This window comes from Pteropus alecto, unplaced genomic scaffold, assembly GCF_000325575.1.
Source record: "Pteropus alecto unplaced genomic scaffold, ASM32557v1 scaffold110, whole genome shotgun sequence".
Taxonomy (NCBI): domain Eukaryota; kingdom Metazoa; phylum Chordata; class Mammalia; order Chiroptera; family Pteropodidae; genus Pteropus; species Pteropus alecto.
The window spans coordinates 5,938,713-5,952,600 of NW_006431920.1; the positions used below are offsets into that span (position 1 = coordinate 5,938,713).

At 36.6% G+C, this 13,888-nt stretch overlaps 1 protein-coding gene across 2 annotated transcripts in view; it reads left to right on the forward strand.

Moving 5' to 3' along the window:
• Nucleotides 1-13,888, forward strand: part of DOCK10 (dedicator of cytokinesis 10) — a 137,629-nt gene that overhangs the window by 37,722 nt on the left and 86,019 nt on the right. For both annotated transcript variants that reach the window (XM_006906662.3, XM_006906663.3), the window contains exons 4-7: nt 3,893-3,975; nt 10,617-10,689; nt 10,966-11,088; nt 11,345-11,479. In XM_006906662.3, the coding sequence (XP_006906724.1) occupies nt 3,893-3,975; nt 10,617-10,689; nt 10,966-11,088; nt 11,345-11,479 (414 nt within the window). The remainder of the gene's footprint in view (nt 1-3,892; nt 3,976-10,616; nt 10,690-10,965; nt 11,089-11,344; nt 11,480-13,888) is intronic.

Here is a 13,888-nt window from a genome sequence, read left to right on the forward strand (position 1 = left end):
AGGAGATAAGGAGATGAAGTTGGTGTCCTTGGCTTGGTAGTTAGTAAGAGAAAAATCTAACAAGTAGAGCTGTATGTAGCCAGTGACTTCAAATTTGCAACAGGTCATTTCAGCTTAGTTTTTGGACAATGAGGAGTTGTAGTCATGAGTTCTCTTAATGATCTTCTTAGAGTGACTGTGTGGGCTACGATGAAGAATAGGGAATAAGTTTCTATGCGCAACATTTCCAAAATGCCATAACTATGTAGGAGAAACGTTTATATATTTATAAAATGCACTGGCTTTCTCAGAATCAGAAAAATTACAGACTTAGAAAGATTCATCTATCCACCACCAGGTACATGAAATCTAACAAATACATGAGAAGGAATTTGATTAAAACAGAACTCTGTGATAATCAGAGCTAATATATCTTTCTAGAACTATACTTTCAGAAATCAGGAAAAACGAGTTATTATCAACTATTGTGAATGTGAATTATAATTGAGTCAAACTTGCTGGAAAAACTGATCTTTTTAAAGCAAGTATTTATTAAGTATTTACTCTATGCTAAGTGCTTTATAGGAATTATGTTATTTGAGCCTATTAAAGTTAGTGTTATTTAGACACATAAAGAAATTTAGAGATATTAAGATACTTGAGATTACACAGATAATACCAAAATTCAAAACCAAGTTTGTATGACTCCAAAGCAGAAACAGAAACACCACACTAACATCTGGAATTATGGTCCGGATAGGCTCAAAAAAAGTCTGCAATCATGAAACAATTCATAAATTAGCTAAATGGACTTTTAGAGTCAGACCAATCCAATTTGAAATCCTATTTCTATCACATGTAGGATCTTGGGCAAAGATCTGAGCCTCTCTTTACCTCTGTGATCTATAAAATGGAATAATAAAATCTTATAGAGTGCTTATTAAAATTATATATAAAGCACCTAGTAGTACAGTATCAGATGTATACTTTCCACTCTAAAACAACAACAAAAAAAGAGGTCATTCCTTCCTAGACTACACTAATATAAGAAAGTACCACATTCCTTTTTGGTCAGTGAAATTCAGGATTAGTACATCTCAGATTCATTCCGTTAAGCCTGTGGCACACTGCGAATATTGTGTGTAACATGCACAAGTACATATGTTTGCCATGGTTAAACACAGGTACCATCCATAGCAAGAAAAGGCAACAAGTAAGTCAGTGCATCTTTCTCCCATTAAAACCTCCAAATCAGGAAGAAAGAGTAGAGATAGATATTATGGGGCAGAAATTTCTAACCCATTCCAATACGATGAATGGTCAATAGCTAAATCTGAGATCCAAATAAATAAAACGATTTGACCAAAATCATGTTGGAATTCAGTATTCATTCAAGAACAAGAACAAAGTCCTGTAGCTCCCGGCTCGACTACGTCACCCCCATTTGCATTTTGCTTATCAAGAATATACATTGGTTTGGCAATGGTTTTTTATCAACAATCTGTAAAGTACTTTGAGTATTCTATCCTAAGAAAATAATACAGACTAAGTGGGACTTGGGGGAGAATGGGAGGACCACATGCGTGAAGAAATGCTGCGAAGCATTTTTTTTCCACCGTGGCACAAAATTTCAAGTAGCCACAACCGCCACTCACTCTGTCTTCTATAATTCTTCACTCAAGCGGCAAAGGTAACACCACCCTAACCATTTTATTTAAATCGAATCCCTTTCCCCAGCTCTATTTATCCCCCTTTCTCTGCTTTATTTTTCATGGTAGTTATCATTTGCTAATATATTGCACAATTTACTTATTTGTGTGTTTATTGACCAGATCTTTACAAGGGAGCAAGTTTTAAGAGGGTGGGAATTTTTTCTCTTGTTTTTATCACTTAGAACTCCCCCCAAATAAATAAATATTAATTAATTAATTAATTTTTTTAAAAGAACAACTCCAAGCTCACAATAAGGGCTCAGTAATGTTTGTTGAATGAATTAATAAGTGAATGATCTCCAAAATTAGGAGGCTGCATTAGTAAATTAGGATATGACATTTTATTCTACTTCTTTAAAGTGGTCATAAAATTTAGAAAGCAGATGTAAAAACCTCCAGAATATGCCATTAAGTGAATAAAAAACAATACTTAAATTCAAATGTATACTTAGAAGGGAACTAGGTAAAACTATGTACCCATAGTTTTCTAAAATTTTTCTAAAAAGTTTGAAATACAAAAAAAGAGTTGGCTTTATGCTTTTTGTTTTCTATTTTAAAATATATTTTGTTTCATTTGAAAACCACAGCAAGGTACAGAGAAAAGAAAGTAAGTGAGAGAGAGTGAGAAAGCATTGTAATCATGAATGTTTGTCTTCATAGCTTGAAATACTCTGGGCCTATGTGTTCCTTGCCTGAATCCCTGGCATCTTTGTCTAAAATGAAGATGAAACTTTTTAGCCAAAGAGCATATCAGAGCTCAGTTTTCCTCTTATTTCTAGAAACATGCGATCTGCAAAACTGGCAAGTTAAGAAATTTAATTTTAGCTAAATATTCGGTTTGTTCACATTCCATTCATTCTAGTCTTTACAGATCTCCTGAACTCCCTTTTGTTGTGATCCGTGTCCATCTGCCTTGTTGCTGCTTTGTTTCAAACTCTTCTTTTCTCCTGTGCTCTCTGCTGCCATCTTCCTGCTCCTGTCTTTGTCCAAGTCTCATGCATCGTTGAGCCCTCAGACCCGGGTTATGTGGGGGGTGTTTCCCTGAACAAATAAAACTATGATGCTGAGAAAGTTCAAGGCCAGAGAAATCCCAAGCCGCTGAGGACTCTGACCCCTCTCGCCTGTCCCTGCCTTTCTCGTGCCTCTTGAGCCAAGTGCCCACACCCTATGATCCTCATCAACCTTTCTACACCATCCTCTGGGCCACTCCTTCCCATTTTCTGTTCTGCAAAGACAGTGCCAGTGCTCCCTGAGCTGTAACACTTCTGTGCCTTGGATGATTACTGTCACAAAGGGATCCTGCCTGTCCCCTTCTTGGTTGCAAAGATAACCACAGGTCTTTATTCCTCGCATGGCAGTAATGTTATTACTCTTCATTCCTCCACTAATGCTAGAGGACAAAATTTCCTTATAATCCCAATAATCCCCAGAATCATGTAATTTTAGAATCAGAACGCATCTTAAAAGCTACCTAGTGAAATCCCATTACCAGCCCACGATCAGTGCAGTGCTAAATGCATGGTGGGTATTTGGGAAGTATCTGCCATCAGAAAATACCGTAAAATTATTCAATATGTACCACTCTAAGATAATTATTTTGTGCTACTAACTTCGTTCTTAAAAAATGGATTATCTTTTCTTCACATATATTTATAAAATTAATGAATAATGGAGAAGGCTGAACCTTAGAATGCAGTGAGGTAAATTGAAAAAACGATGTAAAGTGGATAACAGGGTTGACAAAAGAGAAAATGGATAAGTTACTGATTCAAGAACAAGAAGAAATGGGCTAAAGTTTTGATGAAAAGATTCCCTATAAATAATATCTTTTACTACTAAGAACTGTTAAATAATGGAAAGAGTTATGAAGAAAGCTGGAAAACAATGGTGCTTCAGGTTAGCAATGTGTCTGGTACGTTTTAGCGGGTAATTAAGTTGGGCCTTCCTCGATGGTATAAAAGAGAATCAATATGTCAAATGTTTCTTCCTCCAAGAGTCTGGGAAAGGGTAGGTTTTCATTTCGCTGAAAAATGTGAAACGATCGTAATGAGCAAGCCCCTACCTACCTTAAAATCACTGACGTCACTAACTTAATGCTACCCCAGGGATACTGAGAACTGTATTTTTGGTACTTTTTGCGAGGACAGACGATTTTTTTAATGATAATTTTTTTAGTTGTTGCTTTTTTCATTTTCTTCCAGGCTTGTAAATTTTATAGTTCCCAGTGGTACGTGGTAAACTACAAATATGAACAATATTCTGGAGATATTCGTCAGTTACCCCGGTAAGAACCTATGGTGATTCCTCCTCAACCTTTTCCATTTATAAAATATGTTATCTGTTTAAGATGCGCCACTGCTTATGAATACAAATACATTATTCTAGTGTCAAGGGATGTTTCACAAAATTTAAAAACTAGAGTCACAATAAAACATTTTGTTTGACAATGTATTGTTTGTAGCAATAGAATTGAGGTGAGATAAATACACTCTTATTTAATTTTTCAACAAAGTTTTAAAGTATCATTACATCATTCTTTTGTGAGCTGTCTTTTCAATGGCAGATGCAAGAGGATTTGAAAAGTACAGTTTGGATCAAAACATTTTAATGACAATAGTCTGTACACAGTGTTCAGATTTGCCACCGGTTTCATGTATTTTCATGCTAGGATATCAAAAGCCATGAAAATAAATAACCTCCACAGAAGTGATAGAAGTCTAAGAAAAGCTAAAAGGGAGAGATAAACACCTAATTTTTTTTTTTAGACTCTGGAGAAATAAAGCTTTTAGGAGAAGGTGATTTTGTTCTGTACCTGCTCCAATGTCACCTCCACAGAGAAGCTCAGTTGACTGACTACCTGAACTAAAGTAGGCATTTATTCAGAGTCTGTGTCCACTGAAGTAAAACTCCCCAAAGGGCAGGGACTTTTCCTTGCAGAATCCCATGCAGGCCTAAGAACATGCCCAGCACATAGTAGGTGTACACTAATTACTTATTGGATAAGTTAACTGAGTGAATGGCAAATTTTAAAATATAATATTCCCGGATGGGATTGGAGTTGTTCAAATGCAAGGAATTGCAATGAACTGGAATCTCTCAACGCATTGGTTCATCAAGCTAAAATGATGCAAATAATCCAGAAAAACACAGGATAATCAAAAGATAAGTTTTTGATAACACTTTGCTCTAGTGAAGGAAGCATTGAGATGATATCCATAGCATCTAACTTTTTAATGGACACATTGTTCCAATTTGGGAACCACTTTCCAAGATTTCCCATGGCCCCAGAAACATCTTTTCCAGGCTCAGATACTTAGAAGTGCTGTTCTCAACTCCTGAATGCAGAATTTGAAGGTGGAGTTATGGAATGACTCTGAGGAGGTGACATTTGAGCTCAGATCTGAGGGAACAGTAGCTACCAGCCCTGTGTACTCAGGAAAAGGTTCCCAAAGGGTACAGCATAGGCAAACCCCCTGAGATGGGAAAATGCATGGTCACTTAAGCAGAATGACAATCAGGGAGGCTAGAGCTGAGGCTTGGAAAGGGAGTAACGAGATGAAACCACGGAAACTGAGGCAGGAGACCCCATGGGCTCTGGAAATGAGCTTGGATTTTATTCTCATTGCAGCAGAAGGCTGTGGACATTTTAACCAGGAGTGTGCCATGATCTGGTTTACCCCTTAAAAGATCACTTGGTCTTCTCTATAGAGAAAGGGATTGCAGTGGTGGCATAGGGAAAAAAGACAGAGAGAGGGGACGCCATTTCTTTTGGAGTCGCATTTCTCTGCAAAGTTAACGTTGCTCCAAAACAGCAAATCTTTTTTCAGAACCCTGAACATTAACTTATACCAAATCTCTGAACATTCCGTTAGATTCAGGTCACTCACTCCCAATAGATAACCTCCTGGAACTTCCTTTTGGGAAGGTCCCATTACACCCGAGGCTTTCGTTGACTCATAACTGCATTCAGAATGTCTGGGCGTTCGACACACATTTTTTCGTAGGCTCATATGAAAAGCAAAGCATTTTTATTTTTTAACATCGAAACTTCCTCTTTCTCAAAATAATTCTGAGAAGTGGTTATAACTTGGAAGCTGTGTCCAGGCAGCTGGAAGCCTGTACATAAAGTATATGAGAGAGTACAAAAAGCAGTATTTAGCTGCCTTTTCAAATCAATTTCTAATGAAATTTTTAGTGGCTTTATCCCCACTTTTTCTTTTCTTATGTTCTTGATGCCATAAAGAAAAATAAATAAGTAATTTAACATTCACGGTATTTTTCCTCTATTAAAACAGTAGAGAAAGCACCTCCATTATGAACAAGGTCTAAATATTATTGTTGAATTGGAATTCACATGGTGCATAAGAAAAAAAAATTTCATGGGAAGAAATGCAAAAGTAATAGAAGTATCGTTGAGAATTTCCCTTACCTTTAACTAAAGGAAGTGGAAGTTGATACCAAGAAAGGGAAGAATAAGACAGCCACAAAGTAAGAAACTTTAACGAACTATATTAAAGTTCATATAATATATATGTGTGTGTGTGTAAATATGTATATTCAAAATGAAAATAAGAAGTTCTTGAACATGATCCTCACATATCCCCTGAAATAAAGAGCATTAACACTGATTAGCAAAATTCTTTTTTAAATGATTTTACAAAGCTAAGCACTCCCCACTAAAGACTACACATATTTAGGTCAGCAGTGGAGACAGATAATTTACTTGGGCCTTCTGAGGCTATTAGAAGTACATCATTTTCATACCTTCTGGATTAAAAGAATTCTATGTCATGCTACCAATTTAAATTGATCATTTCTTTTTATGGGTTGCTGAGGCTGCAAAATGAAAACTTGCAATTATGGAAAAGTGTAAAAAGAGGTGTGTGCTTATGTCCCTCATTTTTATTCTTTATATTTAAAATTGTTTTATTGCTGACTTGAAAGAACCCCACTTTTTAAAGTGTCTGTTTATAAGAAGATACATGAGAAAGACACTATGTCAGGTTAAATGTAAAACATAAAGCCTTCACACATTAGGAATAAAAATTAGTACTGAACTTGTGGTTCCAAGAATGGCATAAAAATATGTGATGCCAAAAAAAGCCAAGAATACATATACAATAGGGAAAGGACAGTCTCTTTAATAAATGGTATAGAGAAAACTGAACAGCCACATGCAAAAGAATGAAACTAGACTATCTTATACCATACACAAAAATTAACTCAAAGTGGGTCAAAGAATTAAAAGTAAGATCTGAAACCATAAAACTTCCAGATGAAAACATAAGGGGTAAGCTCCTTAACATTGTTTTTGTCAATGATTTTTTTCTTTTTTGGATTTGACACCCAAAGCAAAAGCAACACAAGCAAAAATAAACAAGTAGGACAACATCAAACTAAAAAATTTCTACACAGCAAAGGAAACTATCAAGAAAATGAAAAGGTAACCTACTGAATGGAAGAAAATATCTGCAAATCATATATCTGATAAGGAGTTAATATCCAAAAATATACAAAGAACTCAGATAACTTAATACAAAAAAAAAAAAATCTGATTTAAAAATGGGCATCGGAATAGACATTCTTGCAAAGAAGATATACAGATTGCCAATAGGTACATAAAAAGATGCTCAACATCACTAATCAACAGGGAAAAGAAAATCAAAATCACAACGAGCTATCACTTTACACCTTTTAGAATGGATATTATCAAGAAGGCAAGAGATGACAAGCGTTGGTAAGGATGTGGTGAAAAGGGAGCCCTCATATACTGTTGATGGGAATGTAAATTGGTGCAGTCACTATGGAAACCAGTACGGAGATTCCTTAAAAAATTAAAAATAGAACGACCATATCATTCAGCAATTCCATTTCTGGGTATTTATCTGAATAAAATAAAAACATCAATTTGAAAAGATATTTATAATAAGATATGAAAACAACCTAAGTATCTATTAATAGATGAATGGATAAAGAAAATGTAATATATATGTATATGTAACATATATGCATACATGTAATTACATATATAATTATTACATAAAATTACATATAATTATATAATATATGTAATTCTGTAATTACATATATAATTACATATATAATACATATATATGTAATGGAATACTGTTTAATCATAATAAAGAATGAAATTTGACATTTGTGACAACACAGATGGAATTTGTCAGCATTATACTAAGTGAAATAAGTCAGAGAAAGACATCTCACTTATATGTAGAATTTAAAAACAAAAAACAAACAAACAGACAAAAAACAAGCTCATAGATACAGAGAACAGATTGGTGGTCGTCAGAAGCAGGAAGTAGGGGGAAGGCAAAATCAATATAGGGGGTCAGAAGGTACAAACTTCCACTTATAAAATCAATAAATTATAGGGATGTAATGTCCACTATGGTGACTATAGTTTATAACTAAGTTGCATATTTGAAAGTTGCTAAGAGAGTAGATTTTAAAGGTCGTCATCCAAAGGAAAAAGAATTATAACTATGATGACAGATGTTCACTAGATTTATTTGGTGGTCATTTTGGAATATAATATAAATATAGAATCATTATATTGTACACCTAAAACTAATATAATGTTATGTTATCTGTCAATTACACCTCAATTTAGAAAGTATATATGTGAAACAAAAAAAAATATATGGTGCCACTGATTTCATTAATTTATGGGGTAAAATACAAAGATGAATGACGTATTTAAATTTTTACTATAGCTGGATTGATATAAAGAAGAAAATTTCATAGAATATATTTTCATGACTGAAGATCAAATAAAATGTAACCAGTCTGGTTGGGCTGAATTAGAATAGATTTTTTTTTTTAATAAAAGAACATTTCCTGCATGTCAACAGTAAGTCAGAATGTGCTAGGTGCCATATGTATGTTATCTCATTTAACACCCATAATCTCACAAAGAAGGGACTGTCTTCCCTATTGCATAAAGGAAACTTGGCCACTGAGAGGGTTAATAACTTGCCGCTAACCTCACAGATATAATTGATGGGTTCCTCAAGCATCCCTACACCCCTTACTTGGGCAGTGAAGGTAATATGGATGTAGAAATTTAAAATGAGACCGCCTAGAGATGACAACAAGTATTGGGTTCAAACATAAGAGGATAAGGTCCTTGCTGATCCTTGTATTTCAGAATCCCAAAGACTCTCAGAGACCACACAGTGACTCTGGGGGAAGAACATCTTTTAAAGATCTATAAAGGAGAGAACAGTCATTGCTTAATGGCCCTGCAGACATCAGACAGTCGTACTGAGGGCTACTTAAAGACAAAGAGTGGGAAAAGGACTGACTAGAAAAGAAGAATCTTCAGGAGCCCCCACGCCTCAGCGAAGGTCTAAGCACTGTCCACCATCTTGTCCTGAGCTTTTGCTTACATAGCTAACCTCAGCTCCTAACACTCACCCTCCCTGACTGTGCTCCAGACCTATAGCCTCAGATGCCTGGACCAGTCCTCTCACTAATCACTGTGCCAGAATGATCTATCCCCAGATCATTACATGGCTGGCTTCTTCTTACTGTCAACTTAAATGGCCATCCATGACAGCCCTTTCTAAATCTGGCCTCTGCCACTCCTTCCCAGATCACTCTCTTATCTTCCCCTCTTGAATTTTCTTCACAATCATTTTCACTCAGAGAAATTATCTTGTCTCTTTATGCTTAATATCTACTCTCTCCTTCCTTAGAATGCAGGTTTCCTCAGTTTAGGGTTTATTTTCTGATAGGTGGTTGACATTACTGCGGGTCTTCCATGTGATAGGGACTATGTGGGAACTGGGCCATTTAGTGGCAAAGAAGAATGACCTCCGAGAATTAAGATAACTCTCAACTCCCATTGAATTTGATCAAGCAAACTCAGAATTCAGAAAAGCCAGTAATGGAAGAGCAGGCCCACATTCACCCACATGACCTAAACCGACATTCAATGATCTGCAGATTTTTTTTCTTTTTTTAATGAATGTAAGGTCAGCATGAATATGGCTAGGGACTAGTGGATTTGTCTGAGTTTTCCTCTCTGGAATACTATCAACAAAGGAAACAATTCGAGATGGAAATACTTGAACGTGCCCCTGGGCTTTTTTCTCTCAATAGTCAGATTCTGCTTCTACACAATATAAGTCATCTTAAAGAAAACACCACTCCATGCAAAATCTGCAAGTAAAATTGTCTAGCTAGGCAAGTATCAAGGAATGCCTGAACCTTGCATGGTGTTATTGGGTTTCCATTCAACCCTGAGGTAGGAGATAGAATCAAACCAAGGAACGTTCATTTCTGTCTTATTTTACCCTTTATATTGCCAGGTGTATTCTCTTGCCCCTCTGTGCTGGTCAATGATGTTGTGACCTAGAGTCATTTCTGTGCTACCACAGAAATGTCCAGAGTGAGCATAATTGCCACTGAGTCACGGTGGTACAGCCTTTTGGGGAGACCAAAGTTAGGGGAGCAGCGCAACCTAGTGGCCAGGGCACAGACTGGTTCTCCAGAACACGGTTCTTCTGAATGGCCACCCTGTAGATACCCTTGGGCATGTCATGTAAAGGTGAAGCAGAAAGGTAATGAAAATATCCCTCCTCGTATTTCACTTCAAAATGTGGAAGAAAGAAAATATAAACCACCCAGCCTTAAAAATCATCCTGCTTGCCTTCGTCTTACTCAAGAAGACATGTGTAAATCTGTATAAATATTAATTCTCTGGTTTAAAACAGAGATTCATATACGAGAGTAAGATGTAATGGTGTAATCAGAAAGGCTAATACTTCCAGAGGAAATGGGACCGTCAACAGATTCCATTACTTCATTTAAAAACACAATAGTTGTTACTCAGAGAACAGCTGAAAATGAAACCCACGTCTCATGAAAAATCAGAACCTTTTTTTTTTTTAATATCAGAGCAGAATACAAACCAGAGAAACTCCCTTCGCATTCCTTTGAGGTTGACCATGAAGATGCTGATAAGGATGAAGTAAGTAAATTGCTGAAAGTGAAATGTTTAAAACATGAGGATAATTAGTTCCTGTCTTTCACTGGAGTGTTTCATATTCTGGCTAGTATTTCATCAAGCTGTAATAGCTGTTTGTGTGAGAGCTTTTAGTCAAAATGAGTCACATTTGTTTTGAAATTGAACTTGATTATTTAAGATGAGTCAAAGAGAGAAAAAGGAGGCTCATTTTTAAGTGCGGGCTTTAAGATCTGGAATTCACAAAAGATTCTAGTCATGCTAATGATGCTTTTTGTGCAGGATACCACCTCCCACTCGTCTTCCAAGGGCGGTGGGGGAGCAGGGGGAACTGGAGTCTTCAAGTCAGGCTGGCTCTACAAGGGGAATTTCAACAGCACCGTGAACAATACCATCACTGTTCGGGTAAGGAGACATCAAGACTCGTCGATTTCTGCCACCTTTCTTGACACCCCCTCCTTCGGTCACAGCACAGAGGAGAGCCATTTGCATGGAGTTTATATTTTGTGTCATATTTTATTTATGAAAAAAGAGGATGCTCTTCTCTAGAACAGTACTCTAGAAATGTGATACTCCTGGAGGGATTAGAAAAATTCTAGGTTTCGTGAGTAATAGCATGCTGCAACTTGAACTATCTCCTGATAACTTTTCCTTCATTTAGTCATTCAAGAAGCGCTACTTCCAGCTGACTCAGCTGCCAGATAACTCCTACATCATGAATTTTTACAAAGATGAAAAAATATCCAAAGAGCCCAAAGGCTGCATCTTTTTGGATTCCTGTACAGGTGTGGTGCAGGTGAGTAGAAATCCCTTTTTCCTCTTGGGTTTTTAATCAAAGAGTAAGTCCGTCTATCCCCAGTCGTTCATTCCACAAAAATGTATAGAGTTTCTGATATGAGCCAAGAACTGTTCCAGACTCAGGATTCAGTGGAGAACGAGGCAGGCTTGATGCCAGCTTTCACAAAACTTACTTTCAATAAAGGAAGAAACAGAAAATAAGCGAAGAAAGAAATAAACAGAATGGAATCCGTTGGCGAACTCTGAAATAAAGAAAATAAACGGTGTTACAGAAGGGAGAGAGATGAATGGTGAGGTTAGAAAGAAATATTAATGCTCCAGAAGTGAGAAAAGCACTTTTTAAAGAAAAAGTATTTGATCTAAAGACTAAAGAATGAGCAGTGGCAGCAGGTGCAAAGATCCTGAGGCGAGAGCAAGTCTGGTGTATTCGAGAAGAGGAAAATCATCACCTCTATGGCCATGGTATAGAGAAACACTGAGCTAAGGGATTCCGTAAGGTAATACGTAAATCATAGCTCAGAGACTATACTTCATAAACGTTACCTTTATTGTTAGGTATGAGATAGTAAACTAACAAGACATCATCTTCCTTCAGGAGGAAGTTTCCTTCAAAAACAGAGTGACATTGATTCCCAAGAGTTTAATTTCAGGAACAGACACAGAGCTTTTAACAGACAATGCTGTTCTGTAAGCTCTTCGTGTTCAAACTATTGTCCTTAGTATTCAACTTGTCATGGACCACCGTGGCAAAGGACAACAAAATAATTCCATAGGTCTCATTTGGACATCTTATTTTCAAACCATTTATCCTTCCTACGCAGATGAAATAGTTCTTTTTCATCCCTCTTACCTAAAAATTGAAGCAATCAAGAAGTTTAGCATTCTTACGTAAAATTGTACATGAAGATACTGGTTCTTTGAGTTTGAGGACACCATTTTTGGTCACAGGCCACTAGGAGCAGCTTTCTTTCCACCAAGCATTTGCATAGCTTGCTGTGTAATCAAGATTACAACTCCAATTAACACCAAGGGCAGCTGGATATGTGAAAGCAAAATAGAGTTCTCTCCGATTTCTGAATGGTTCATCTGTTAAAATCTGGAATTCCTCCAGAAAGTAACAATGTCGAACCTCTAAAGGAAAGAATTAAGTGTTGCTGAGCGCTCCACTAGACACGAAAGATAATTGTATATTAACACAAGTGACAACCTTCTACATGGAAAGGGCAATAAGGATCCCAATAAAGGGTGGAGATAGTTTTCTCTTGTTAGTTAAAAGGAGACTGTTCGGCTTTAGAAATATGAAGTTATTTCTTTAGTAATAGGCTAAAGATCAATAACTGCATTTTATAGACATCGAACTGAAAAACTTAAATATTTTCCTTTCCATTTGTACTTATAAGCTTGCTCTAGCAAATGAGTCATCATTGTAACCCTTGTTGTATAATAAGTTTGCAGAGATGCAAATTAATATGTAATTTCTTCTTCCAAATAGCAGGTAACTCTGTTAGACACACACCTCAGTGCTCTAATTCAACCTTCTACTTGTAGGAACCTCTTAGATGGTGTTTCACTCTCTGGTTAGGCAGTGTCTTAGAAAGAGAGTGTCTTCTAAGGGTACAGGTCAGTGTGCAAATCCTAGTTTCACTGTTTACTATCTGAGGGCTTTGAGTAAATTGCTCAAGCCTTTTGATCTCAGGTTCCTCATTTGTAAAACTAGAATAAACATGATAATATTCGAAAAGGATCTGGGAGATGGTGTGTATTCAACCCTACATCCTTAGTCTTTCTGTTAATTACAAACAACACAGCTTTAGAAGACAGACATTTCATTGTGGAAAAGCCTTCCTAGAAAATTTTAATTCACCTTCCTGAAATTTCTACCTAAAAGTGCTAATTTATTCATTCATTTACTTATTTAGTCATTCATTCAACAAATTTATTTGGTGCCTATGACATGCTAGGAACTATACTTAGCTATTGGGAATGCCCTGCCGAAGTCGCACCCAGAGAGGGACGTGGGCTCATATTTAACTGTCACACAGTGTCACAAGAGCTATAGGGGAGGTATACATGGCACCCTCTGTGGAATGCTCAAGGAGCACAGAACAGCAATGAACTCTTCTCATTCAGCCGGAGGGCTATACAGAAGATACGGGCCTGTAAGTAGGATTTCCCAAGCTAGATTTTGCATATCTAAGCATAATGGAATAATCCTATTTCATTTTCCAGGTGATAGCCATTTGATATTTGAGAACAGTTATAAAATCTTTTAAAGAGTTCATCCCTACATCCCTTTATATATTCTTCATCGAGAACTCGTTACCTTTAGTAGAGAGAGGGACCTCCAGCTTCTTGAGATCACTTTGGGAAGATAGACATCTGGGCCACTCGTCACCTTGTATCTGAA